This window comes from Lepidochelys kempii, chromosome 14 (genome assembly GCF_965140285.1).
Source record: "Lepidochelys kempii isolate rLepKem1 chromosome 14, rLepKem1.hap1, whole genome shotgun sequence".
NCBI lineage: Eukaryota > Metazoa > Chordata > Testudines > Cheloniidae > Lepidochelys > Lepidochelys kempii.
This window is the reverse complement of record NC_136393.1, coordinates 51,213,233-51,241,037: the sequence shown is the minus strand read 5'-3', so window position 1 is coordinate 51,241,037 and position 27,805 is coordinate 51,213,233. Positions and strand designations below refer to the sequence as shown.

Here is a 27,805-nt window from a genome sequence, read left to right as displayed (position 1 = left end):
CCCCCCTCGCCCTGCCCGTCGCTCCCGTGACCCCGGTAACCGGCCCCCCCTCGCCCTGCCCGTCGCTCCGTGACCCCGGTAACCGGTCCCCCCTCGCCCTGCCCGTCGCTCCGTGACCCCGGTAACCGGCCCCCCCTCGCCCTGCCCGTCGCTCCGTGACCCCGGTAACTGGCCCCCCCGCGCTGCCCGTCGCTCCGTGACCCCGGAAACTGGCCCCCCCACAGCCTGCCCGTCGCTCCGTGACCCCAGTAACCGCCCCCCCCGCGCTGCCCGTCGCTCCGTGACCCCGGTAACTGCCCCCCCCCAGCCTGCCCGTCGCTCCGTGACCCCGGTAACCGCCCCCCCGCGCTGCCCGTCGCTCCGTGACCCCGGTAACTGCCCCCCCCAGCCTGCCCGTCGCTCCGTGACCCCGGTAACCGGCCCCCCCGCGCTGCCCGTCGCTCCGTGACCCCGGTAACTGCCCCCCCCAGCCTGCCCGTCGCTCCGTGACCCCGGTGCCTGCGCCGTGTGAGGGGAGAGCCACCATGGCGCGGCGGCGGCTGGAGCGGGCACTGCTGGAGTCGCGCGGCAGGGAGAGGGAGGAGGCAGCGCAGGGTCCCGCACGACTCCGCATCCGGCACCAGGTGCCGCTCAGCAGTGACCCACACGGGATCTACAGCCTCCGCTTTGCGCCGGCCGGGGGGCGCCTGGCAGCCGGGTTCGGCAACGGGGCTGTTCAGGTACCGGGGCTACAGGGCAGTACCGGGGGAAGGAGAGTTGGAGGGTAACAGGGCCACGTGGGTAGCAAGGGGAGGGGAGTTGGAGGGTAACAGGGCTGCGTGGGTCCCTGGATGGGGTTGGAGGGCACCGGAGGGGAAGCAGGGATTGGCGGGTAACAGAGGAGAAAGGGATGGAGGGTAGCGGGGCCAAGTTGGTAGTGGGAGGGGGTTGAAGGGTATGGGAGGGAGGAGAGGTTGGAGAGTAATTGGGGGATGGGAGGTAGAAGAGTAACAGGGCTGTGCAGGTACTGGGCAGGGGTGGGGTTGTAGGGTAACGGTGGGGGAAGGGGAGGTTGAGGGTAACATGGCCATGTGGGTACTGGGAGGAAGTTGGAGGGTAACAGAGGAGAAGGGGATGGAGGGGAACAGGGCCCGTTGGTACTGGGAGGGGGTTGAAGGGTACCGGGGGGAGGAGAGGTTGGAGGGTAACAGGGTGGCTTGGGTACCAGGAGGGGGTTGGAGGGTAATGGGGGGATGGGAGGTTGGAGGGTAACGGGGCTGTGTGTGTTCCCGGGAGGGGGCTGGAGGGTAACGGGGTTGGATGGTAACTGGGGAAGGGGTGGTTGGAGGGTAACGGGGCTGCGTGGGTACTTGGAAGGGGTACCGGGGGTGGGTGTAATGCCATTCCTGTCACGTCACCCATCCCATTCTCCATTTTCCCCCTCACTCTCAGATTGTGAACGTGGCAACAGCCTCCCTGCACTCGTCCCTTTTCCAAGGACACCGTACGCGCCATGCGATCACTGCCTTGGCCTACCACCCAGGGAGACCCAGCCTGCTCCTGGCTGTGGGGGCTGATGGCATCATCTCTCTCTACAGCATGGACTCGGAGACACTGCTGGCGACAGTGACAGGTACGTTCCATAGGGTACCTTGTCACCATGTGCCCAGCGGATGGGCCTTTCCCTCTTCTCCCCAAAGAAAGGGCTGTGAGAGATCTCTCCTCCAAAGAAAGGGCCAGGAGCCCTGGCCCCATGGTGTGGGGGGTCAGTGAGCTGGGGGAATCCCATCCTCACCTTTGTCCTTGTTGCTGGGGTAACAGCCCTTGCTAGCTGCTCTCCCCATGTCTGTCCCACCCCAGAGAAGGAGAATGAGATCAATGCCATGGATTTCTGCATGGATGGCAGCACCTATGCCACAGCTGGCAAGGACCGACATATTCGGCTCTATGACAGCCATACCAACCAGGTGAGTGAGGAGGGGCATGCCAGAAAAGGGTGCAGGTAGCACAGATGGAGGGAGGGGTGGTGCTAGGGGAGGGCTCTATCTGGATTGGGGGTGGGAAGCAAGGATGGGGTGCGTGTGTGTGTTGCCCCTGCTCCCGCCTGTGTGTCCCAATCACCCCATGACCCAGATTCTGCTTCCCTTCCCCACAGCTGTCCCACATTCTGCAGGCTCCTGACTTCATGACTGGGGATGTGACACCGAGCAGTGGGCACTCTCGCCGCATCTTTGCTCTCCGCTTCCACCCTGGAGAGCGCCATGTGTTCCTGACAGCTGGCTGGGATGACTGTGTGAAGGTGAGGCCCTGCATTATAGGTGGGTATGGTTGGAGAGGTAGCAGGAGGAAATGGAGGGGGCTGTGTCTGTGGCTTCTGGCTAATGGGGAGGGGTTCTGGATGCTACCATTGTTACCTGTCTCTTATCTGTGCCTAGATCTGGGACAAGCGGATGGCAAAGGAGGCTCAGAGAGTGATCAATGGGCCTCACATCTGTGGCCCAGGCCTTGACATCCAGGTGAGATGTGGGAGGTGACAGGGGGACAGAGGGCGTGAGCTACACTGTGTGGGCATGCAAAGTCCTGGCCAGGGCTGGTCTGTGCTGACTTTTCTTGGAGCTTCTGCACTGACCCTGAACCAATAGCTCTGGGATCAGGGTCACCTGCCCCCCAATACCCGACCCCACTGAAGAAGTAACCTTTCCCCATGTAGGGTAACTATGCTCCTGGGTGCCCCGGGGGAGAGGTAACGCCCCATATCTGAGCCTGACTCCTTCCCCCCCAAGGGTAACCGCGTGCTCACTGGTTCCTGGGTGCCCCACAACGCGCTTCAGCTCTGGGATCTGCGGACATCCCAACTGCAGAAGAACCTCCCCTTTCCTGGGGGTCCTATGCAGGGCCAGTTCCTCTACGCAGCCCGGTTCTGTGACCAGGACATAGTGGTGGCTGGGGGCAGCGGCACCAGCGGAGCCAGCGCCATCCACACTGGCACGAACCAGGTGAGATGGGAGGTGGGTACCCCTGCTTGGGAGTAAAGGGGGAGTAGGCATTCCCCACTTGGGGGAATGACAGTGAGAGCCAGTGGAGCTGGGTTATCCCTTGAGGGCAGGGGGTCAGTGTGAGCCAGGGAACAGGATGGGGGGATATTTGGGGGCTTTGGGTGCTATGAGCCAGGGGAGCAGGCCGGGGGAAGGGGTGGTTGGAGGGTGGCATGACGTGACGTGAGCAAGGACAGCAGGGAGGTTGGGGAAGTGAGCAAGGGTGGAGGGGTGGAGCGGAGGAAGGCCAGGGATTGGGTGGTGTGAGCCAGGGGAGCAGGGTGCTTAGTCTTGGGTGACATGCTCTTTGTCTCCAGGTGCTCGGCGAGATCCTGCTGCCCAACAAACCGGTGCAGGCTGTGGCAGTAGCACCCGGTGGGCGGGTGGTGGCTGTGGCTGGTGTGGGAGGGAATCTCCATATCGCGGACCTGCACTGAGCCCCAGCAGAGAGGGGGTGAGAAGGGTGCAAACCTGGGAGTCACAGTCCCCTCCATCTACAGCTCCTCTGATCTATGGCTCTCCCACACAATTCTGCCCCACCAGGACTACAGCCCTCTGCAACATCTGGGAACACAGGAACCACAGGCCCCCCCTTCCCAACTCCCCTGCACCCCTCTGTGAGACCTGGAGCATCCAGAGCCCTGGGCACCTGCTGGCATCTAATAAACTTCCTGCCCCTGAAGAAGTGACTCATGGGGTCTATGAATGGGAAGGCCTGGCCCATGTGCTGGGAGTCATGGGGATGGGGGGAAGCTAGCCTCTGTGCTGGGAATTTCTGCGGGGAGGGGAGGCCTGTGAACTGGGAATCACTGGGATTTGTGAGGGCATCTGTTTCTTTGGTGGTTCTAAACCACTTCCTGCCATCACTTTATGCAGGGAAGTGGGGGCTCATCTCCAGCAGTGCTACATTTCCCTCAGTTTGGTGGGGAAACCCCCAGCACCCCCCAGTCCTGGGCTTGGCCAGCCTTTGTCCATGCAGTGGCATCTGGAACCAGAAAACTCTGTGCAGGGAGCGTCTACACTGCATCTGGGAACAAGCCTCCCAGCCTGGGTAGGCAGACTTGTGCTAATGTGCTAAAAAGAGCTGTGGGGATGTCGCTGAAGGCTGGCATTAGACAGCCAATGGCCACACCACTGCTTTTAGCTTGCTGTCAGCTGCAATGTATCCTCGGAGGGGAGAGAGCCTCCACCCTCATCCTCCCCCTCCACCCGCTGTAGGGACAGCCTCCGCCCTCACACACACCCCACCCCTGCAGGGACAGTCTCCACCCTCATCCCCCTACCCCTGCAGGGACAGCCTCTGCCCTCATCTTCCCCCCCCCCACTACCACCACCACGCTGCTGCAGGGACAACCGCAGCCCTCACACACAGACACACCCCGCACTGCAGGTATCAACCCTCCTGGGGAGAAGGGAGCACCAGGGCCAGTCCCAGCTGAAAGGAACACACAGTGAGATACCCCCAGGACCAGGGGGAATGCAGCGAAGGACAAAGGCTCCCCTGGAATGAGTCCAGTTTCAGTGCTGTGATGGCAGTGACACTGGGTGCCGAGGGAAGGGGATGGGGATGGAGGACCCGGGGGGAGGGAGTGAGGGGAATGGGGATGGAGCAGGGTGGGGGCAGGAACACCAGGTGGGAAGGAGCAGCAGTGCAGTCATGAGACCTCCTCAGTGCTGCCAGCTCCCAGTTTCCTCACCACAGTGATGTGAGTTTTGGCCTCTGTTGCAGTCGGTTTCCTAATGATGTGAGTAACTCTCCAGCCTTCCTGGGAATTTCAGCCTGGCACATGGGAAGACTCTTCTGGTTGGCTGCCTTTCCACCTCCTGGGGATGAGCAGCCAATCAGGGCTGCTGCAGAGGCAGTGGGAGCTCTTCCCCTCCTCTCCAGAGCCCAGAGCCCTCCTTGCAGGAGGGAAAGGAATTAAAAGAGTCCCCCTCCCCCATTCCTGCAGCTGGGAAGGGGGAAATGGAGCAAGCCTGTGAGAGGGTGTGAAGAACCCTTGGTACTAGAGAAGGAGCAGAGGTGGGGATTGGGGAGCACAGAATTAATGCATGAGAATGGGGGAGAAGTTCTGGAGACACCTCTGAGTCCCATTCCCCCCTCCCCCCCCCGCAGCAGACCCACCTTTCACTGGAACCTGCCCAGAAAGGCAGGAGCTGTGCACTGCAGCTGCTGAGCCATGAACAGCAGGAGCCAGTGCAGAGGGAGGAGATGTCTGCGGGCTCTGGCACCGGAAATCCCCGTGGGTTACAGCTGCAACAATGCTAACCCCCTGGGCACAGCCAGAGCTGCTTCTTCAGCAAGACAAGAAGTGGGGGGGTCTCCACCAGGGCTGGGGAAATGAAGCAGTAAAACTGGTGCCACCAGGACCGGGGCAGGAGACATTGCCTGGATCCAGTCTGGAACGGCTGCAACCAGCGTGGGCATCTGCCCTGAATCCAGAGTGACTCCAGCCTGGGATCAAGGATCTTTCACCATAGGAGAAAATCGTGTTTCCCACCCATGGGCTCCTCCAGCTGTAACTGCAGTAACCTTTCAGGTGAGTCCGGGAGTTGCTGTGCCGAGTGGAGAGGCTCAAACACCCGCCCAGTTTGGTGTTCGTAAAGGTAAATTGGGCCATCTCTGTGCTTCAATGTGACGTGGGGAGGGGCAGCGTTCTGGGGGAACATCCCCACATTGGATGTGACGATTGCCAGAGCCTTCGCGGTCCGTAGCATGATGGCAGAATCCCCAGGGAGCCCTGACAGTTCAGCCAGCGACTATGCAATGAGCTGCCTGGGAGCCATACTTACCCTTCTGCTGCAGCACCAGAGCCAGCTAGGCAGGCCCAGGTCGGGTGGGGCAGGGCTCTCTCCAGACAGTGTGGGCCCAGTGCTCCCAGCAACCCTTCTGTTTTGCAGGTCTGGGGCAGGTGCAAGGCACTGGTGCCATGTGGGGGCTTGTTGGGGCACTGGTCCTGTCGCACCTGGTGTCCCTGTTGTGGAACATTCTCTGCTGTGTGAGGCACACAGCACACAGAGGTATGTGCTGCAGGGAGGGATCAGTCTGTTCAGAGCACAGGGGCACAGTTCCTCCCCCCATAACTATAACCCCTATGTGGGGCTCCTTTCTCCTGTCCCTCTGTCTCCCAGACTGTCTTGGTGCACAGGGGGGCTCCCATATCCCTCTCCCCTACAGGGGTCTGTCTCCTTGGTCCCCCTTCCCATATATCTCCAGAAGGGGCTACTGCCTCCAGTCCCCTCTCCCCCCGCCTGTTTTGTGTCTTCCTGCAGAGGGCACCCTTTATCCCCCCTCACTCCATGTCCCAGCCCCAACTCCCACCCCCACATCTCACTTCACAGGGAACCCAGCTCCCCTTCTCCATGGTGCCCAACCTATCTCATGCCCAGGCTCCCCCACCCAGAACCCCATCCTCCGCTGACTCCTCTCCTCCCATGTCCCTGCCTGCCACACTGCACTGGTACCACCAGCATCCCAGAGACCCATTCCCACCCCCGTTAAAGCCTGTGGAGCTGATCTCTTTTTCTTTCTTTCTCTCTCTCCCACCCTACCTGCCCAGATGAGTCCAGGAGGCTCTTGCCTCAGTTCAGCAGAAGGTGAGTCCAACAGACAAAACAGCAGGAGCAACGAGTCGCTGCATTGTCCAAGTCCCAAAGCATCACCACTGAGGTTCTCTCCATGCTGTTAGGGGGAGGGGAGGGAGGAAGCTTTGTCAGCCAGCAAGATGGAACAGAGGCTGCGAGAAGGGGGGAATGTCACAGGGAATCAGAACCAAGGAATAGAACCCAGGAGTCCTGACTGCCAGGCCTTCCCTCCTGCTCTCAACCCCTAGGTCCCACTCCCCTGCCAGAGCTGGCCCAGGAATCAGGGTTTTTGATTCCCCATCCTGCATATCACTACCAGCTCAGCTCTCTGGCTGGACGGGCCTCTGGTCTGAATTAAGGGGATTGTTACAGATTGAGCCCACACAAGAATTTTTTCCCTCTCTGGGTGTGTACCACCACTGCCACCTTTCCCAGCCCTCCTCTTCCTCTGTCTGTCCCCAGCGCATTCACCTTTGACCCTGGCTCTGAGCCATTTACTGGATTTTTGGTTTCCATCCCAGTGTGAAGCATGTGACTGAGGAGATTCCAGTCTATGGCAACATCAGTTACCTGCAGACAGGTGAGTTGCACCCAAGCCCCTCACAGGATCAGGCCCCATTGTGCTGAGGCTGCCTGCTCTCTGCCCTGAGTAAAAGAGCACACAGGCACGTACACACACGATGTGTGTGGAGAGGAGATAATTCTGTCACCTGTTCTATGACATATACTGATCGAGTCTCCAGCTGGCAGCAGGCATGTCAGCATCATCAATGCTGATTTGTGTCTGCTGGGAGCCTAGCCCTTGGCTACAGCCACAAACACTCTCTAAGAAGGGCCATTCATGGGCTGGTTTCTTGTGTATGCTGAGGGAACGTGTTTGAAGCAGCTTTGTCCATGTGTGCAGGAAGGCAGCAGCCGCTGGGGCTGCGGATCAGCCCCCCTTCCCATCCTGAGGACCCTGAGAGTCTGTGGCTGCCTGACTCAGGCTTCGTTAAGACAGCCAGGAGCTGCCTGTGAATTGGGGCTCCCTCCAACTGCTCAGTACTTCTGCAAACTGGAGCTGGCTTCTATCTCCGAGCTGGTTCTGGACTCTCAGCATCAGCAGCAACCTTCCCTCTCCCTCTGTCAACAGGGCAAAGTTCTGGGTTTGAAAGCTCAGCAGTGTCAGAGTCCCAGGAGGAGCAGGAATCCAGCCCCAAGGTGAGCAGAGCTCTTGGTACATGTGTGGCCAAAGACATCTGTAGCCACAGAAGCCGCAGCAATCAGCCGGGGATGGTGCAGGGGCCGTCCCCTGACTGACTGACCTGTGGCATTAGAAATTGGGTAGGGTTAAGGTGTGGGTGGGGAAGCCCAGGGCTGGGATATCAGGGGGATGCAGGTTGTGATTCAGGGGTGTTGGTGGGGATGGGAGAGAGCCCAGGCTTGGAATAGCAGGTGACTGCAGGTACAGATTGAGGGGCACCAGCAGAGTTGCAAATGGGGTGGGAGAGCTGGTGCTGTGGGGGCTCTAGAGTTGCGAGCGTTACATTCATGTGTTCAGGGGCTGTGTGTGGAGATTAACTGCTTGCAGAGTGGCAGGAAGCGGTGAGTTATCGGCCCTGAGCATCTCTGTGCTAAACCCAACTCCTCTCCTCGACCTACTTTCTGCCGTTGACTTCTGGCTGCTCTGTATCCCACTGTTGAGTTTGCCTCCAGCGAGCAGCAGGACCTCCAGGCATGGAACTGGGATGCAGTTTGCAGACAGTGGGGGTTAGCTCTGATGGACAGCGCAGGAAGCACAAAGCGGGAAGGGGATGCATGAGTGAGACTGAACACCCATCATTGCCTCAGAGCCCTGTTGTCACAGACCCTTTGGGGCTGATGACAGCAGGATCTGTTGAGCTGAGCTGAGCCCCTAGCTGCATTTGTGGTCTCATAGTAGGGCAGGCTATGTGGTGAGTGGTGCTGAGGCATCCTGTCTGCAAGGAGAGGGCTGAATAGCAGCACTGGGGAAGGCTAAAGCCCCAGGGAACAAGCTGTGGGGCACAATTCCTCAGACACGATGGTGATGGGAACTCCAGGTATTTCCCTGCTCTGGAGATAAGCTGGTCTCTGAGTGTCAGGGGGCTATTTCCCTTCCTGCAGCCTACGAACCCCACAGCATGCGGGTGATGCTCTTCCTGAGAGGGAGCAAAGGGACCCTCCCGCTATTCAGGGGGTGCTCAGCTCCACCATCCCCAGCAGGAGCAAAACCCATCCCATGGGGAATTTGTTGGTTACCAGAGGGTGGGAGTTAGTGCTGCCAGTGGCATCCTAAGCAGCCAGAGCCCTCCACCCAACCCTAAGGCACATGCCACCCTTCCCCCAACACCTCTGCTCTGTCCCCAGAAGCCTACGTGCTACGCCAACCTCAAGATGCTGAAACCCCAAGGCCGGCAGCTGCCAGAGTCATCAGTGGGGGGTGCTGAGATCCAGTACACAGATGTGGTGGTGACGGGGCCCAGGCGGTCCGAGCCAGAGATTTGGGGCGGGGGGCCCCTGAAGGGCAGAGAGGCTACTCGGCCGCAGTCAGAGCTTTATGCGTCTGTGCATTCAGACAGATACACAGCCAAGTTTGAGAACCAAGACTACGCTAACAACCATGCGGTTCCCAGCTGAAGGGTGGGGGCTAACGGGGTTCTGTGTGCATGATTCATAGCAATAAATGCAAGCTTCACCAATGGCTCCCCTGTCTCATGTGCTGCTGAGGGTACAGAAATGCCCCCGTTCCAGCAATGCCCACTGCCCCAGGGTGGGGCCATGCGCAGATCCCATCCTGCTGTGTTGCTGACAGCGATTTAATTTCTGTGGCTACTTCTTCCTCAAGCAGCCAAGATTCCCCGGCCCCGCTCAATAATGCAGTTCCCCTGCCTGGGAAGGTGATGGGGATACTTCCTGTACACGGGGCAGGGGCGTATATAGTTATTAGTACTGTTGGGCGGCGGGGGGGTAGTGTCTCCCCGCTGAGCTCCACGGTGCCGGTCACCGCCTGCCCTGCCACATTCCTGAGCCTGGTCTCCCCGCCACGCCAGGTACTAACTTACCCCCACCCCGCAGAACAGAGGGGGCTCTCCCCACGGGAGGCATGATCTGAACAGCCCCACCCCGGGGCACAGGTGCCTGCCCCCAGCTGGGCTCACGCTGTTCCGCAGCGGCGGGCGGGTCGGAATCCGAGAGCGGAAGAGCTGGGGCGCCCTGGGGGTGGCTCAGCCCCGCGGAGCCGGGAGCGGAGGGGACGCAGAGGCGAGGCATGAAGGGGGAAGGCCCGGGAACGGGCGGCTGCCCCCAGAGCCCCGCAGCCGGAGACGTGGAGCCGGGGGCGCGGCCGGGGGGGGGCACCAGCCGCAGCCGCAGCCCCCTCCCCAGGGCGACAGCCTGCCGGACGCTGGGGTCCCGCGACCGTGGGGGACCTTCCGGCTTCCGCCCTGCCCCAGGCGCGGGCTGTTTGCCCCCGTCAGCCGGGGAGTCTCCGCCCTCCCGCCAGTGAGGGCAGCGGCTTCAGCAGACGTTACTGAGCATGCTCAGTCCGTGCGCAGCTGCCCCAGTCCCAGGGCAAGCGCGCCTCGGCTCGCTACGCCGCTACGCAGCCCAGGGGGCCGGCGGGGGAAGGGGGCCAGGCTGACCCTGGGGCCCTCCCGTCGCTGGGCCCCGGAGGGCGGAAACGCCCCGGGGCAGGCTGGTAAGTGTAGTTCCTGACTCTCCTCGAGCCGGAAGTGACGTTGGCGCCTGCCCCGGCGACGGCCCCTGCGGTCGCTCAGGAGGCGGAAGTGCCCCGCCCGCTTTCCTGGGCACGCTGGGAAGCGTAGTTCCCTCTCACGCAAGCCCGGCCTCCTAGTGGCGCAGCGGCTCGCGCCTCATTGCGGGGCCCGCGGCCGCTCTCGGCTCCCTGCCTGGCGCGGGTGGGGCTGATGGAGCCGGAAGGGGCGGGGCCGGCCGATGGGAGCCGGAAGCAGAGAGGCGGGGGCTGGGCGACGCGCCCGTTGCCGGGAGACCGGGCTGAGCTGGGCGGGCGGGAGAGCCGCAGGCCTCAGGCCGCCTTCGGCTCGGGCCGGCTCTGCCCCGGGGCGGGGCCCCTTCGTGTGCCGGGGGGAGATGGGGGCGCAGCCCGGGGTCCACGGGGGGGGGCGGTGTGAAATCCTGCCCGACATCTGCCCAGTGCCAGGGAGTCTCTGCCCCAGCCCCCCCCCCCGTGCCCTCCGGAGCACGAGCTGCCCTGGGGAAGCCATCAAAGCCCCCCACTTCTCTCACGTGTTTAGTGTCAGCAGAGAATCCCTTCAGGTCTCGGTGGTTTTCTATCATATTAAATACCTTTGACCTCTTTCTTCCCCAGTTCTCAGAGATAGATCTAAAATATCCAGCCTGCACTCCTGTAGTAGCCGGGTGGTCCCAGGGTATTAGAGGCTGCCCCTTTGATTTATATACAAATGTTTGGTGTTTTTCTCCATCCCAATCCTTATGAACCCTTACATGTGGTTAGCTTTTCTGGGCTGTGGCTGTGCATTGAGTGGAGTTTTTAATTAAGCTGTCTACAGCAACATGCAGGTCGCTTTCTTGAGTTGATAGTTAATTTACAACCCAGTAAGGTGTACGAGGAGCTCCAATTTTCCCCTCCAAAGTGCGATGCTTTGCATTTAGAGAGACAGGGTAGGGTAGGTTAGGTAATACCTTCTACGGGACCAACTTCTGTTGGTGAGAGAGAGAAGCTTCTGAGCTACAGCGGTATGCATCCGATGAAGTGAGCTGTAGCTCACGAAAGCTCATGCTCAAATAAACTGGTTAGTCTCTAAGGTGCCACTAGTCCTCCTTTTCTTTTTACAGAGGTTTTTAGGAGAATATCCTAAAATATGCTAAAATTTTGCCCTGCTTCCTATCTAGTTATCTTTTACTAATTTAATATTCCCTGAGATTTTTTTCCTGTCTCTCTAATTATAGAATATTAACATAAAATCCCCTCCGATTTTGACTTTTTCTCAAATTCTTGAATATTGATAGCAAATCCTTGTAGATGTTGCCCCTTTTCTATCTTTTTCAAATAATGATATGAAATTCACTCAGATTTTACCTCTGTGCCTACTACTGACTGTTGATACATAATCCCTCACAATTTTATACTTTCCTCTCTAGTTTGTGAAAGTTGATTCAAAATTCTTCAGATTTCCACCCTTCTCCCTTTAATGACTGAACATTGATATCAGCACTCAGATTTTTGCCTTTTGCCATGAAATGTCTGTTAAAAAGGATCTCGGGTTTGGAGGTGTTCCCAGGTTTAGTTTCAGCAACTTCTCCTTTTTGGGAGGGAATTTGTTGCCTTGAGCCATTCTCCATACTGGTGGTTGTAAGGGATTAAATGATAAACTTTCCCCTCTCATTTGAGACTCATTTCTTTCCCCATTTAGCTCCATTAAAATGTTTTCTGATGAAAGTGACCTGCCCATATTTAATACACAACAAAGCCAGAAGCCTCCCCGGCCAGTCTCCCAGCTGCTCACAGGACAGTTGGTTGGAACCTTTTCTTTTCCTCAGGGGGGCACAGGATGAGGGTTCACTCATGATGGGCTCCTTGGTGCCCAGAATGGCTGAGAATCTCCATGCTAGTGTATTAGCCCCTCATTTTCCCCTCACCAATATCACCAGTAGTATCCAAAATCCTATGATGAATGGTCTCCATGTGGGAGTGCTTTCCTCACTGCTGAGATGTAGTTGTCTCTGGGGTGGGTCCCTGTTAGCCATTATCTGTCTGTCTCTCTCTCCTCAGGATATTGGTGTTCAAATGCTGCTGCCTCCACCGTGACCTTGGAGCCCAGGCTGAGCAGCTGCTGCTCCCCGAGAGGGGTCTGAGCTGGGGAGTGACCTTAAGTAAAACTTCTGTTCCCAGCCAAGGTGAGGACTTTCTCCAGCTGTAATTACTCCCATAAGCCAGCCCTAGGGTCTGCCCACATCAGCATCTGAGCCAGAGACTCCAGGTGATTGGTGGAGACCTTAGGAAATGTGCTGTGGATGGACATTAATGTGACTGCACAAACAGTCCCTCCTCGCCCCTCGTATCTCTTCCCCTTCGCAATGGCAGGAGCCGATCCAGCCAGAGGAGAGCGAACCCCCAGGAATGGCTGAATCTCAGCCACAAGGGGCAGAACAGGGGAAGGGAAATAGAACAAGAAAAAGGAGAGAGAGACTGAAAGGGGCACTCGGAGAAATACTTGGTGAGAGAGATTCCCAGATCTCTAACTTGCCCCCACACACTCATTGCAGAGAAAAACAACAAAAAGGATCAGGGCTGTGGAACAGCTTCCGTATGAGGAGAGATTAAAAAGAGTGGGACTTTTCATCTTGGAAAAGAGACGACTGAGGGGATGGGGAATGTGATCGAGATCTATAAAATCATGACTGGTGTGGAGAAAATGAATGAGGAATTGTTATTTACTAGGGCTGTTGATTAATTGCAGTTAACTCGCATGATTAAAAAAAGTAATTGCGATTAAAAATTAATCACGATTAATCGTCATTTTAATTGCACTGTTAATAGAATACCAGTTTAAATTTATTAAATATTTTGGATTTTTTTCTACATTTTCGTATATATTGTATTCTGTTTTGTAATTGAAATCAAAGTGTATATTTTTATTACAAATATTTGCACTGTAAAAATGATAAACAAAATAAATAGTATTTTTCAATTCACCTCATACAAGTACTGTAGTGCAATCTTTGTCATGAAAGTGCAACTTACAAATGTAGATTTTTTTTTGTTACATAACTGCACTCAAAAACAAAACAATGTAAAACTTCAGCGCCTACAAGTCCACTCAGTCCTACTATTGTTCAGCCAATCGCTAAGACAAACAAGTTTGTTTACATTTACAGGAGATAATGCTGCCCTCTTCTTATTTACAATGTCACCAGGAAGTGAGAACAGGCATTTGCATGGCAATTTTGTAGCTGGTATTGAAAGATATTTATGTGCCAGATATGCTAACCATTCATATGCCCCTTCATGCTTCAGCCACCATTTCATGCTGATGACGCTCGTTAAAAAAATAATGTGTTATTTAAATTTATGACTGAACTTTTTGGGGGAGAACTGTATGTCCCCTGCTTGCATTCTGTCATATATATGTTACAGCAATCTAGGATGATGACCCAGCACATGTTGTTCATTTTAAGATCAATTTCACTGCAGATTTCACAAAACACAAAGATAGCTACAGCATTTAACCCAAGGTTTAAGAATCTGAAGTGCTTTCCAAAATCTGAGAGGGACAAGGTGTGGAGCATGCTTTCAGAAGTCTTGAAAGAGCAACACTCCGATGTAGAAACAACAGACCCCCAAATCACCAAAAAAGAAAATCAACCTTCTGCTGTTGACATCTGACTCGGATAATTAAAATAAACATGCTTTGGCCCTCACTGCTTAGGATCGTTATTGAGCAGAACCCGTCATCAGCATGGGCGCGTGACTCCTGGAATGGTGTTTGAAGCATGAAGGGATATATGAATCTTTAGCGCAGCTGGCACATAAATACCTTGCAATGCTAGCTACAACAATGCCATGAGAACGCCTGTTCTCACTGCCAGGTGATATAACCAAGAAGCGAGCAGCATCATTTCCTGCAAATGTAAACAAACTTGTTTGTCTGAGCGATTGGCTTAACAAGAAGTAGGACTGAGTGGACTTGCGGGCGCTAAAGTTTTACATTGTTTTATTTTTGAATGCAGGTTTTTTGTACATAATTCTACATTTGTAAGTTCAACTTTCATGATAAAGAGATTGCACTACAGTACTTGTATTAGGTGAATTGAAAAATACCATTTATTTTGTGTTTTTACAGTGCAGATACTTGTAATCAAAAATAAAATATAAAGTGAGCACTGTACACTTCGTATTCTGTGTTGTAAATGAAATCAATATATTTGAAAATGTAGAAAACATCCAAAAATATTTAAATAAATGGTATTCTATTATTGTTTAACAGTTCAATTAATCGCACGATTAATTACGTTTAATTTTTTTAATCACTTGACAGCCCTATTATTTACTCCTTCACATAACACAAGAACTAGGGTTTACACAATGAAATTAATAGACAGCAAGTTTAAAACAAACCAAAGGAAGTACGTCTTTGCACAGCGCACAGTCAACCTGTGTAACTCTTTGCCTGGGGATGTTGTGAAGACCAAAACTATAACAGGGTTCAAAAAAGAACTAGATAAGTCCATGGAAGGATAAGTCCATCAATGGCTATTAGCCAGGATAGGTGGGGATGCAACCCTATGTTCTGGGTGTCCCTAACCTCTGTTTGCCAGAAGCTGGGAGTGGACGACAGGGAAAGGATCACTTGATGATTGCCAGTTCTGTTAATTCCCTCTAGGGCACCTGGCATTGGCCACTGCTGGAAGACAGGATACTGGGCTAGATGAACCATTAGTCTGACCCAATATGGTCTTTCTTATGTTAAACTACCAGCTCGCCTGAACTCTTTATTTTTTGCCTTAGATTTTATTTTCATGGGCCTTCACCTACCAGTTCTCTGAGTTTGTTGAAGTCCATTGTTCTTATTCTGCTGCTCTCGTGCCTTCCTTCTCTTAGGATGGTGAAATCTATCATTTCATGATCACTTTTGCCCATATTGCTTTTCACCTTCAGTTCCTAACTAATTCCTTCTATTTAGTCAGAATCAAGTCTAAGATGGCTATTCTCCGGCTACTTCTTCCATCCTCTGAAAAAAAACAAGTGTCCCCAGTACATTTCCGGAACTTACTGGGCACTTTGTGTTTGGTTGAATTCCTTTTCTAACAGATATCTGGGTAGATTAACCCCCCCCACACACACACAGTTTACTAACTGTGTTTTGAATATTTCTTTTATTTGCCTGACAGAATCTAGAACATCCGTCTGCAGGGAAAGAGCCAGGGGGAATTGTGATGTGACGTTACTGTTCTGTTCTGACATGTCCCCAATTGCCCTGACAGGCTGCAGTGTAACATCCCATCCTTCCAGGGAGCAAGGAAGGGAAATGGCTGCCGTGGAGCCGGTTCAGGTAGGGATTTTAAGGGAGTTGCTGGTTGGTTCCTGTTGGCGGGAGAAGGGCAGTAAATACACAGGAGGTGGGAACTTCTGGGGTGGCTGATCTGGAGGTGGGAGGGGGCAGGAAATACCCAGGTGGAGAAGGGGGTGGGGCCAGGGGGTGACAATCTGATGGGATTTGTTTACTGTTGGGCCTGGATCTTAGCAACACCCAAGGGGTTTGTGGGTGGAAATTCCCTAATTTGTCAAGCAGGAAACAACCCCCTGGACTGGGCTGGGGAAACGTACCAGACTCCAGTCCTGGAGCCTGAACCTACTGGCCAGAGGCTGCTGTGAGAGATAAAGCGGCAGCCACCAGTTAGGCCCAGGGAAGACACCCCATCCCCTCCCATCTGGCTGCTGGCAATGGGGAGAGCTTTTGGATTCCTACCAAGGGGCTGTCCCTGGGCCCTGCTGGGGGCTTCATCTCCTCTGGCTAGTAGGTGAGTGATGAAGAGAAGACCCTGCCCCCTCTGTCTGTCATGGGGGAGGGGAAGGGGGTGAGGGCCTCTCTCTCTCTCTCTCCCCTCACCCTGATGCTGCCTGGCAGCTCTGATGGCGTGGGGGTAGGACTCTGCTGCCTCCCAGAGCTTCCGTGTGATTGGCCCTCCTCCCCAGTGAATGGTGGGGTTGTAACTGGACAGCAAGTGCTGAGTGGGGTACTCTCGTTCTTTCAGGGGCCAGTGAATTTCGAGGAGGTGGCTGTGCTTTTCACCAAGGAAGAGGGGGCTCTGCTGGACCCCTACAGAGAGCCCTCTACAGAGACGTCATGCAGAAGAACTATGAGAACGTGACCTCGCTGGGTGAGGATTTCTGTCCCCTTTAGAAGGGGAAATGAAGAGTGAAGGTTCATGACACCCCACATGTAATCTCAACTCTGACCTGTTTCGGCAACAGGCCAATGACACTCACACTAGCATTTTTCCCTCCCTGCTACAGAACGCTCTGGGAGCAGAGCACAGGCGCAGTACAGCACAAAGTCTAACACCGTCTCTCTGCTAAGGCAAAACTTGGGGTTAGGTCCGGTGTAGGGAACAGAAGCTGCCTACCCCTGGCTTGCACTCCATCACTGAGCCTACTGCCCACAACGCATCAGACTTTCATAGTGTCACCACACCTTTACCTTTGCACTGAGGATTCCTTATGAGTCATGACCTTCACTTACCCCTCACTGAGCACTGGAGACCACTAGCATGTATGCCACCAGACTGCTGACAGTACACATGGCAAGAACACACCTTTGTGCACCATTATTGACACAACCTACAACACTCAGCATTGAAATGAGGAACACATGTTCCTTCCATTTTCACATGCACCTCTCCGCATATCATAGGGCTTTTCTACGCTACCGTGTGGGGTCAATCTAAGATACGCAACTTCAGCTATGTGAATAGTGTAGCTGAAGTCGATGTACTTAGATCTACTTACCACTGCGGTAAGTTGACAGCTGACGCTCTCCCGTCGACTCTGCTTGCGCTTCTCATTCTGGTGGAGTACCTAACAAACCTAAAACTCTCCTCCCTAGCATCAAATGATGAGTCAACGAGATTGAAATTCACATGTGCGAGTCGATGAGAGAGTGCTCAGCGGTCGATTTTATTGTGTCTATACTAGATGTGATAAATCGACCCCCGCTGGATCGATCACTGCCCACCGATTCGGCGGGTAGTGTAGACAAGCCCTTAGTCACAGCTTTGCCCAGCTGCTCCAACTATTCCCTCCACCATTCACGTAAAGCTACAGCTGACACACTGCGCACGGCTGGAGGGCCTGCAGGTAAGTGGTGGTGTTCCAATCTGTAGAATAGAACACAAACAATGGTATGTTCTTAGTTCTTCCTCCTATTGATTATTGATCAATAGATTTTAAGGCCAGGAGAGACTATTAGGTCATCTAGTGTGACCTGTGTAATACAGGCCATGGAGTTTCATCCAGTTACCATTGTAGTGAGCTGAATACCTTGTGTTTGATTAAAACATCTTCCAGGAAGGCATCCCATCTTGACTTGAAGACTTCAAGAGATGGAAAATTTGCCACTTCCCTGGGTAGTTCGTTAACATTTGCACCACCCTTACTGACCTATTCCTAGTGAGATTTGCTAGCTCCAGGGTTAGGGGGTAAGGCCAGAGTTAAGGTTGTATTGGAAGAGTGGTGTGTAGTTTAGTCCTTCATTTCCTGTTTTTCACGGATTTTTAACTTTTGTCACCATCCACATGCTTGGAAAGCCATGCGGCAGCACTGAACAACCTTAACTCTGCTTTAATGTAGTTTATGGGCATTTAATTCCTTTGAGTTCTTTTTAATGGACTTTTTTGCCACTATAACTGTCTACTCTAGAGATTTTGCTGGCGAGCTATGTCAGGTGGGGACGTGATTTTTCACACCACTAACCTGACAGAGCTATGTTGGCAAAATTCTTAATTAGGGACCAGTCCAATATCTCCATGTAGATTTGAGAGCATTTGAAGATATTGTTCTTAACACAGAAATGTTGGTATCAGGGCAAAACTTCCAAGAGAAATTTCTACAGAATGTAAGAATAATACACAAGACACATTGTCTGACAGTTGTCAGGAATAGGGCTAAGACTCAAATGCATGGTGTAGCTCAGGTTCAATGGCCATAGCATGTCCTCTTAAGCCAACCAATTATTGTGACAGCAGATTTTTGGAAACCCTCTGGCTGTTAAAAGATCTTCATCTTGCTGCACATGTGAATTTCAATCTCGTTGACTCATCATTTGATGCTAGGGAGGAGAGTTTTAGGTTTGTTAGGAACTGGGGGACCTCTTGGGAAAGGAGGATCCTGTAAAGGAAGGATGGGCTCCACCAAAACCAAAATAGAACCAGACTTACGGCATGTAAAATTAAAAAGTTCAGAGAGGAGATTAAACTCAGTGATGGGGGAAAGCTGACAGGTGCGGAGGAGGTGCTCCCCCCATCCAAAAGGCTAGTTACCCTGTCAAAGAAGGATATTAGGTTGGTTTGACATGATTTCTTCTTGGCAAATCCAGGTAGACAGTTACTTCTCACTGTATTTTCTTTAAGATGCTTAGAAATTGTTTAATTATTTGGTCCATTATCTTTCTGGTTACCAAAATTAATCTGACTGGCCTATAATTCTCTGGACTGTCCTTGTTTCCTTTTTATAGGTAGGTATTATATTCACCTTTTTCCAGTTCTCTGGGATATCTCCCATCATTCATGAGTTCTCAAAGGTACTCACCAGTGGCTCAGGGTTCCCTTCAGCCAGTTCCTTAAGTATTCGTGGATGTATTGAAGGCATCATCAAAGGTTATCACTAATGACGAGGTCTCTTCAGCCAGGTTCTTAAGGAGCTTACTCTGCAGGAAGGGAGATTTAGGTTCGATATTAGGAAAATCTTTATAATGATAGTTATTCTCTGGAATAGGTTTCCAAGGGAAGTTGTGGATTCTCCATCATTGGAGGCTTTAAAAACCAGTTTGGACAAACACCCATCAAGGATGGTCTAGGTTTACTTGGTCCTGTCACATGATATGGGGCTGGACTTGATGACTTTTTGAGCTCTCTTCCAACCCTACCTCTCTGTGGTTCTGTGCCTTTTCCCCTGCTGCTCCTTGGTCTTTGGAGCAACTCCCCATAAACATCCCCAGACCTACCTTGTTATCCTTCTTCCCATCCCTCCATACAACGCTCATGTTCCATGAAGTTTTAAACACATAACAGTGGTTAGGCAGCTGGTGTGCTGAGCCCACTGTCTCTCAGGGTGACAGATGTTGTGACAATTGTTTCCTTGTGCTCCCCCGTCGCTATTTAGGGCCATTGCACCCATATTCCTCCTCTGGTCCAGCAAGGGCACCCACTCTCAGGCTGCTCAGCTGTCATTTCCCTTGGGTAGAAACCCAGATCTCTCTCCCTCCTGACTGGGGTATCTCCAGGCTGCACAGCTCCTGCCTCCATTGAGAATTCCCCAGCAAGGCAGATCCCCTCAGGAGGCCTGCTTTGCCTTCCTTCCCCAGAGGCTATGAACAGTGTAACCGCCCCTGGTTAAGTTACCACACAGCCCTTCCCCAGCAAACAATGATTCTCACGATAAAAGCATTACAGAGAGAACATATTAAAAAAGAATTAAAGAATGTATACACATGCTAATGAGCTTACCTGAGATCAGCCTAGGCTGACCAGACTGCAAATGTGAAAAATCAGGATGGGGTGGGGGGTAATAGGAGCCTTTTTCAGAAAAAGACCCAAAAATCGGGACTGTCCCTATAAAATCGGGGCATCTGGTCACCCTAGATCAGCCCAACCCCACCGAGGGCTCAGGCAGGTGAACAGACCTTCAAACCCCACCAAGAGTTTTTCCTGTGGTCACAATCTACCAGTTCGTAGCTCAGAACAAGCATGCCCATGCATCTGAGAGTCACCCTGTTATCCAGTTTGGGCCTCTGAACTTGTCTTCATGTAACAGGTGATCAGTACACAATCTGACGAAGTGGGTATTACCCACGAAAGCTCATGCAATGGGAGGGCATCTTGGTGTTACTTGTGCCATGGCAGCCAAAACTTAAACAAGTGTGGAAAGAGACTTTCAAACTTCTGGGGTAAATTCCCCCTGGTGTGGGAGTTTAGTCTGTCTAGCTGTAAAGAAGAAACTTCTAGTGCAGAGGGGAAAGGCAAACAGGTGGCTTGGAGAGGCCACAGGAGGTGGTCTACAGGATTTGCTCCGGCTGTTGAATCCCCATAAAGAAGGGATCCCCTCTATCTGATCAACATTTGATGCCCAAATTAAGGTTGGGTGAACCGATTTGAACAAAGAGCAAATGCTGAAGTGGTATGGGGGTCCTGACAGACTTGCATCAAAATAACACATGGTATGAACTGAAGCCGACTTAACAGTTTTGAAAAACAACGAGGAGTCCAGTGCACCTTAAAGACTAACAGATTTATTTGAGCATAAGCTTTCGTGGGTAAAAAAGCCCCCTTCTTCAGATGCATAGAATGAAAATGACAGATGCAGGCATAAATATACTGACACATGAAGAGAAGGGAGTTACCTTACAAGTGGAGAACCAGTGCTGACAAGGTCAATTCAGTCAGGGTGGATGTGGTCCACTCCCAATAATTGATGAGGAGGTGTTCCCTAGCGTCTCTCCTCTACTTGCACTACATTGACGACATCTTCATCATATGGACCCACGGGAAGGAGGCCCTTGAGGAGTTCCACCTGGATTTCAACAGTTTCCACCCCACCATCAACCTCAGCCTGGACCAGACCACACAAGAGATCCACTTCCTGGACACTACAGTGCAAATAAGTGATGGTCACATAAACACCACCCTATACCGGACACCTACGGACCGCTGTACTTACCTACATGCCTCCAGCTTCCATCCAGGACACATTACATGACCCATTGTCTACAGCCAAGCCTGGGGTAGTCCTCACTGGAAATGCCAAGATCAGGGCGGGCTGCAAAAGGGAGAGCAGATACCCACCAGTCTTGAGAGTAACACTGAAGTTAAACTCCCCAACCAGTCACAAACTGTGCTTCTGATTCTACCCCACCCCACACACACACACACACAAACTGGTTATCAAGACGCAAAAGGAAATCACACAGCTCCCTCTATTGCATTCCAGTTCTCTGGCTCCCAATCAGCACCTAGGTCCGGTACACTGAGAAGTTATTTAAAAAACTCTGCTCATATATACAAAATGTTCTTCTGATCCCAAAGGGTTAGCCATGTTCCCAGGGCAGTATAGGTTTGGATCTTACCCAAAATGCCATGCTGTCAGCCAATGCTTTAGTGTCTAAAACTAAAGCTTTATTATAAAGAAAAAGGAAGAGAGATGGTAAAACAGTCACATACAAAGCCTTCAAAGTCTCTCAGGTTCCTATCAGTATTGGTGAGTTTGCAGGCTTGAAAGTCCCTCTGGAAAACATTCACAGCTTGGATGGGTCATTCAGTCCTCTGTTCAGAGCTTCATTTGTAGAAAGGTTTCAGAGTAGCAGCCGTGTTAGTCTGTATCCACAAAAAGAAAAGGAGTACTTGTGGCACCTTAGAGACTAACAAATTTACTTGAGCATAAGCTTTCGTGAGCTACAGCTCACTTCATCGGACACATTCAGTGGAAAATACAGTGAGGAGATTTATATACACAGAGCACATGGTGTCTCAGAAACCATTGTCTCATTGTTACCAAGGAGAGTGATCAGGTAAGGTGAGCTATTACCAGCAGGAGAGCAGGGAGGGTGGGGGGAGTGGAGACCTTTTGTAGTGATAATCAAGGTGGGCCATTTCCAGCAGTTGACAAGAACGTCTGGGGAAGGGGGGGAATAAACATGGGGAAATAGTTTTACTTTGTGTAATGACCCATCCACTCCCAGTCTTTATTCAAGCCTAAGTTAATTGTATCCAGTTTGCAAATTAATTCCAATTCAGCACTCTCTCGTTGGAGTCTGTTTTTGAAGTTTTTTTGTTGAAGAATTGCCACTTTTAGGTCTGTAATCGAGTGACCAAAGAGACTGAAGTGTTCTCTGACTGGTTTTTGAATGTTATAATTCTTGATGTCTGATTTGTGTCCATTTATTCTTTTACGTAGCAACTGTCCAGTTTGGCCAATGTACATGGCAGAGGGGCATTGCTGGCCCATGATGGCATATATCACATTCGTAGATGTGCAGGTGAACAAGCCTCTGATAGTGTGGCTGATGTGATTAGGCCCTATGATGGTGTCCCCTGAATAGATATGTGGAATAGATATATTCTTCAACAAAAAAACTTCAAAAACAGACTCCAAGGAGAGACTACTGAATTGGAATTAATTTGCAACCTGGATACAATTACCTTAGGCTTGAATAAAGACTGGGAGTGGATGGGTCATTACACAAAGTAAAACTATTTCCCCATGTTTCTCACCCCCACACACACAGATGTTCTTGTCAACTGCTGGAAATGGCCCACCTTGATTATCACCACAAAAGGTTCCCCACTCCCCCTCCCCTCCCCGCTCTCCTGCTGGTAATAACTCACCTTACCCAATCACTCTGCTTACAGTGTGTATGGTAAAAAGAACAGGAGTACTTATGACACCTTAGAGACTAACCAATTTATTTGAGCATAAGCTTTCGTGAGCTACAGCTCACTTCATCGGATGCATACTGTGGAAACTGCAGAAGACATTATATACACAGAGACCATGAAACAATACCTCCTCCCACCCCACTCTCCTGCTGGTAACTCTCCTGTGTGGTAACACCCATTGTTTCATGTTCTCTGTGTATATAAAATCTCCCCACTGTATTTTCCACTGAATGCATCTAATGAAGTGAGCTGTAGCTCACGAAAGCTTATGCTCAAATAAATTTTTTAGTCTCTAAGGTGCCATAAGTACTCCTTTTCTTTTTGTTTGTATAATGGTTACTCCAGAGGTAATAAGCAGGAATAAAGACAAGAAGCAGGACTGAAGACAAAATGGAGAAGATGCAGCTGCCTTTTATAGGCTTTTGCCATGTGGCTTGTGCTACCTTTGTCCTAAACACAAGCTGCCCAGTACATGGCCTGAAAGCCTTAGAGTTCTGTCCATATGCCCTTGCCTGCCTTGCTGAGTCATCAGGTGTATCCCTTGCCTTCTCTCAATGGGTCAATTGTATAGCTGATGGTCCTTAATGGGCCATCAAGCAGCTAGGCAATGCTGATGCCAAACTGTCTGGGGGTGTCACCCAGAAGTATATCCCAAGTTTAAAATACAGACATATCTATAAAAAGAAAAGGAGTACTTGTGGCACCTTAGAGACTAACCAAGTCTCTAAGGTGCCACAAGTACTCCTTTTCTTTTTGGGAATACAGACTAACACGGCTGTTACTCTGAAACCAGACATATCTATAACTCATAATACAAAAGGTGACACAAACATATAAACAAGATTATCATATCTGGCAAATCATACCGTTTTTGCAGCTATCTTATGTGGCATATCTGGTATAACCCATTTTACAATTTAACACTATTGCTATTCATAATATCCTAAAGTGTCTCCCAGATTCCATACAGCGTCACACTTACATCCCAGCTTTCTGAATTGAGCAGGGCTGACTTTTCCTTGCCCGGTGTCTCAACCAGCTGGGAGACAGGCTGCCTCTGCTCTCTCTGGCAAAGTATCCAACAGGATGCTGCAGTTGCCCTGCTTCTAGCTAAACCCATGCAGGCTTTCCTTGCACATTCCTCTGGAGACTTTGTGCTCTACTGCAATGCCCCTCCTCCCCCCCAAAAAAATCCTAAAGTTGAGGCAGAGCAGAGGGGACCCCAGATCGGCTGGCTCCCTAACCTAAAAGGAAAGGATGGCGCACAGATGGAGAGGGAGCAAAGTAAACTGACCCCCATAACATCCTCTTGTAGTTTAATCCTGGCTCATCTGTTGGCTGAATCTGTCTCCCAGCACAAGAATTAGGGGACCACTGCCCAGTTAGAAGCCCAGAGCTGGCAGCGTGGCAGAGCATCATCACTTGGGCTCTGCTACCAGGCCACCTGGCTCCAGATGGTTCACTTTGGGAATGCGAGGGCACAGGGAGCCTGGTAACGACTGCGAGCCCTGTCCCTGAGTATCGAAAGCCATGAAGCTCTCGGCTGGATTGGGCCCCTGTAGCATAGGGGAGAGAGAAGCTCCCGTGGCTGTGCATAGGGCCTGTTTGCAAACCCTGCCTCTCCTATATTAGGCACTGGGGCATCGGCCCGTTGTGTTGGAACCAAAAAGGTCATTCTTCCACTGCCTCCAGTTTTCCAAAAAGAAAAGGAGTACTTGTGGCACCTTAGAGACTAACCAATTTATTTGAGCATGAGCTTTCGTGAGCTACAGCTCACTTCATCAGATGTTTACCGTGGAAACTGCAGCAGACTTTATATACACACAGAAATCATGAAACAATACCTCCTCCCACCCCACTGTCCTGCTGGTAATAGCTTATCTAAAGTGATCAACAGGTGGACCATTTCCAGCACAAATCCAGGTTTTCTCACCCTCCACCCCCCCACACAAATTCACTCTCCTGCTGGTGCTAGCCCATCCAAAGTGACAACTCTTTACATAATCAAGTCGGGCTATTTCCTGCATAGATCAAGGTTTTCTCACATCCCCCCCACCCCCATACACACACAAACTCACTCTCCTGCTGGTAATAGCTCATCTAAACTGACCATTCTCCAGGTTTAAATCCAAGTTAAACCAGAACATCTGGGGGGGGGGGGTAGGAAAAAACAAGAGGAAACAGGCTACCTTGCATAATGACTTAGCCACTCCCAGTCTCTATTTAAGCCTAAATTAATAGTATCCAATTTGCAAATGAATTCCAATTCAGCAGTTTCTCGCTGGAGTCTGGATTTGAAGTTTTTTTGTTTTAAGATAGCGACCTTCATGTCTGTGATTGCGTGACCAGAGAGATTGAAGTGTTCTCCGACTGGTTTATGAATGTTATAATTCTTGACATCTGATTTGTGTCCATTTATTCTTTTACGTAGAGACTGTCCAGTTTGACCAATGTACATGGCAGAGGGGCATTGCTGGCACATGATGGCATAGATCACATTGGTGGATGTGCAGGTGAACGAGCCTCTGATAGTGTGGCTGATGTTATTAGGCCCTGTGATGGTGTCCCCTGAATAGATATGTGGGCACAATTGGCAACGGGCTTTGTTGCAAGGATAAGTTCCTGGGTTAGTGGTTCTGTTGTGTGGTATGTGGTTGTTGGTGAGTATTTGCTTCAGGTTGCGGGGCTGTCTGTAGGCAAGGACTGGCCTGTCTCCCAAGACTTGTGAGAGTGTTGGGTCATCCTTTAGGATAGGTTGTAGATCCTTAATAATGCGTTGGAGGGGTTTTAGTTGGGGGCTGAAGGTGACGGCTAGTGGCGTTCTGTTATTTTCTTTGTTAGGCCTGTCCTGTAGTAGGTAACTTCTGGGAACTCTTCTGGCTCTATCAATCTGTTTCTTTACTTCTGCAGGTGGGTATTGTAGTTGTAAGAAAGCTTGACAGAGATCTTGTAGGTGTTTGTCTCTGTCTGAGGGGTTTTCAGTGCAGCCGCTCAGGGAAGAGGGTGAGCCAGGGCAACGCCTCTCCTAACCAGTTCCTGTTAAAGACCCCGCCCGCTCAGCAGCACCACTTCCTAGGGCTGGGGTTGTTTCCAGACCCATTCGGGCAGTTGAGCTCCAGGCCAGGCTCAGGAGTGACTGTGCAAATAAGTGTCTTCCTCAGCAAGCTTTAACTTCTGCAGGCTGAGGGGGCTGAAGCTGCCCAAGCTGTGTTATGATGCTTCATGCTGTCCTGGGTGCTATTTGTACGCCGCATGCCCCCTCCCCAAGAGGTAGGGCAGTGCAATAACACCCATGGTACATAGCCTGGGCCTCAGGACCCCCTGACTCGCTTGCCCACGGTCACACTGGGACTAGATAGCTGAGCCAGGAATTGAATCCAGGTCTCGCATTCTAGGCCAGCCCCTATCGGACCATTCACAATCTCTTCCTCCAAGAACAACCTCAGAGAAGGCTGCAGTGGGGCACAGCAGGCTTCTGAGGGGGTATCACTAAGACCCAAACACCTCAAAAGTCCCTTGCCGTATCCCGTAGGGACCGACGGTCATTAGGTCTTTGGAGGTCACTAGAAGCCCAGCATGGGTGGTAGGTACCATAGGCTGGGGGAGGTTGTGCCTTCCCAAACAGCCAGATGTGGCCCCGCCCACACTCTGCTCCCAGACCCCGCTACCCCAGCTTGCCACCCTCTACATGCATGGCTCCAGCCCCCAGGCAGTGCTGGCCACAGCTGGGGGCTGCACCAGCGGCCCTCCTGGTGCTCCGGGGCTGGGGCTGGTGGCTGCAGTGGGGTGGGTGCAGAAGAAGTGGGGCCTTGGGTGGAATGGGTGGGGCTGCGAGTAGCCTCCCCCAGCCGGGGGGGTCACGTGCCGCCCATGAAGCCCAGAGTATTGTGGGAGTGCTGACAGGGTGCTTGCTACCCTTGAAATACAAAGGAAGGCACTTCCTCCTGCAATGCTTCCAGTCTAGTAGCCAACCATAGCTGTCTGGATCTCTAGTCTAGCCTAGTGCCTGCTGCATATTGGGGGCTGGCTCTGGCAAGGGGGTCACCAAAGAGTTGGTGGCAAAGATGTGTTCTACGGAGGGCTTGGAATGGAAGGAGCGGAGGCTGTTTGGGATGGGAGGGTATTTAACTAGATCCTATTACAGCTTGGAGGGCTACATAGTGCTAGCCTCCATCACCTGCTGCAGCTTCTTCTGACTACAGAAGCCACCACTTTCTGCCCTCAGTGCTGTGTGCTACTCAACAGCTGGTACGTTCCACTCCACAAGTAGCTGCCTTCTTAGGGCTAGAAGTTGAGTGCAGTAGGTGAGAGGTGGTAGAGGACCCTGAGTCATGAGTTGTTATTGACAGCGGCTCAGAAGCAGGCAGTGGGCAGCAGGGATGACTCAAAGCTTATGAACTCCAACCAGCAGGAGAACAGAGACCCACTGGAGGAAGACGGCATCTGGGCAGCAGGCCAAGGCCAATGGGTGGGGAAGCCAGAGGTAATCCCAGAGCGCTGATGCCCACTGGGAACCTTGCCAGCCTTGCAACAGCCAACTAGAAGGGTGCAATTCAACCTAAGTTGCAATGTAAGGAATTGTGACTTCGTTCTTGGCTTGCTGTTGTATCCATGAGTCTCTAATATCGCCACTTAAACTGGAAGGGTTGTATCATGCCTCAGCCTTTTATTGTAAGTAAAGTTGGGACACTTTTGTTGTCTGTCAGTGCTTCTTTGACTAAGCAAACTCATGGGGCCAGTGATGTGGCATTCTCCAAGGGTTTACATTGCCGACCTGTATGTAAGCGTAACTAAAGAGACATTGCAACACTGTTGTTTAGTACACTTGTCTGTTTCTGTAGTATTGCAATTAAACATTCATTGTACAAGGGCGTGGTTGGACTGAGTGAATAGTGTTACTGAGAGTCTTTTTTTATAGAGATGCTAACATTACAAGATGGTAACAGAACTCCAAAGTTGTGCAGGAAGGCCACACGGAAGTGCAAAAGGTTTCTCTTCACCAGACTAAGGACCACAACTTGAAAAAATGTGTTTGCCAGCAATGAATGGGACGATCC

At 51.9% G+C, this 27,805-nt stretch overlaps 2 protein-coding genes and 3 long non-coding RNA genes across 9 annotated transcripts in view; 3 read left to right on the top strand and 2 right to left on the bottom strand.

Annotated features, from left to right (window-relative positions):
• The first annotated feature begins 386 nt into the window (after positions 1-386).
• LOC144929409 (THO complex subunit 6 homolog) lies at positions 387-4,563 on the top strand. Of its 2 annotated transcripts, none has more exons than XM_078848779.1 (7): positions 387-719; positions 1,432-1,612; positions 1,840-1,946; positions 2,135-2,278; positions 2,415-2,495; positions 2,763-2,975; positions 3,558-4,563. In XM_078848779.1, exons 1-7 carry the CDS (start codon positions 525-527, stop codon positions 3,633-3,635), a joined length of 999 nt encoding a protein of 332 aa, XP_078704905.1. In that variant the 5' UTR covers positions 387-524; the 3' UTR covers positions 3,636-4,563. The 2 variants fall into 2 exon arrangements, with proteins under 2 accessions (XP_078704905.1, XP_078704904.1); XM_078848778.1 differs by having other exon boundaries at positions 3,332-3,641.
• LOC144929412 (uncharacterized) lies at positions 4,348-10,283 on the bottom strand. The gene is made up of 3 exons (XR_013634607.1): positions 6,567-10,283; positions 5,140-6,042; positions 4,348-4,838 (listed from the first exon to the last, which is right to left on the bottom strand). It is a non-coding gene; the product is annotated as an uncharacterized LOC144929412 (long non-coding RNA).
• On the top strand, positions 4,599-9,424 carry SIT1 (signaling threshold regulating transmembrane adaptor 1). Its single transcript, XM_078848780.1, has 6 exons — positions 4,599-5,554; positions 5,916-6,035; positions 6,575-6,611; positions 7,121-7,179; positions 7,732-7,799; positions 8,967-9,424. Exons 1-6 carry the CDS (start codon positions 5,518-5,520, stop codon positions 9,234-9,236), a joined length of 591 nt encoding a protein of 196 aa, XP_078704906.1. The 5' UTR covers positions 4,599-5,517; the 3' UTR covers positions 9,237-9,424.
• Positions 10,207-27,805, top strand: part of LOC144929413 (uncharacterized) — a 31,754-nt gene continuing 14,155 nt past the window's right edge. Inside the window, exons 1-4 of one of the 2 annotated variants that reach the window (XR_013634609.1) lie at positions 10,207-10,296; positions 12,373-12,497; positions 15,585-15,652; positions 16,356-16,481. This is a non-coding gene — a long non-coding RNA (uncharacterized LOC144929413). Of the gene's footprint in view, positions 10,297-10,561; positions 11,393-12,372; positions 12,498-15,584; positions 15,653-16,355; positions 16,482-27,805 lie in introns of those variants that run through there. The other variant, XR_013634608.1, reaches the window with a different exon arrangement.
• LOC144929411 (uncharacterized) overlaps positions 15,460-27,805 on the bottom strand; it is a 31,372-nt gene continuing 19,026 nt past the window's right edge. The window contains exons 2-6 of one of the 3 annotated variants that reach the window (XR_013634606.1): positions 21,440-21,686; positions 21,034-21,132; positions 18,907-19,024; positions 17,110-17,477; positions 15,460-15,684 (exon numbers count right to left, since the gene is read on the bottom strand). This is a non-coding gene — a long non-coding RNA (uncharacterized LOC144929411). The remainder of the gene's footprint in view (positions 15,685-17,109; positions 17,478-18,906; positions 19,025-21,033; positions 21,133-21,439; positions 21,687-27,805) is intronic. The other 2 variants (XR_013634604.1, XR_013634605.1) reach the window with 2 other exon arrangements.

Excerpts from the sequence above, each read along its gene's own strand:
- LOC144929409 (XM_078848778.1), top strand. The coding sequence starts at position 525 with ATGGCGCGGCGGCGGCTGGAGCGGGCACTGCTGGAGTCGCGCGGCAGG. Across the intron at positions 1,947-2,134 it reads ATGACAGCCATACCAACCAG|CTGTCCCACATTCTGCAGGC; the intron begins GTGAGTGAGGAG and ends CCTTCCCCACAG. Across the intron at positions 2,279-2,414 it reads GCTGGGATGACTGTGTGAAG|ATCTGGGACAAGCGGATGGC; the intron begins GTGAGGCCCTGC and ends ATCTGTGCCTAG.
- SIT1 (XM_078848780.1), top strand. The coding sequence starts at position 5,518 with ATGGGCTCCTCCAGCTGTAACTGCAGTAACCTTTCAG. Across the intron at positions 6,036-6,574 it reads GAGGCACACAGCACACAGAG|ATGAGTCCAGGAGGCTCTTG; the intron begins GTATGTGCTGCA and ends CTACCTGCCCAG. Across the intron at positions 7,180-7,731 it reads CATCAGTTACCTGCAGACAG|GGCAAAGTTCTGGGTTTGAA; the intron begins GTGAGTTGCACC and ends CTCTGTCAACAG.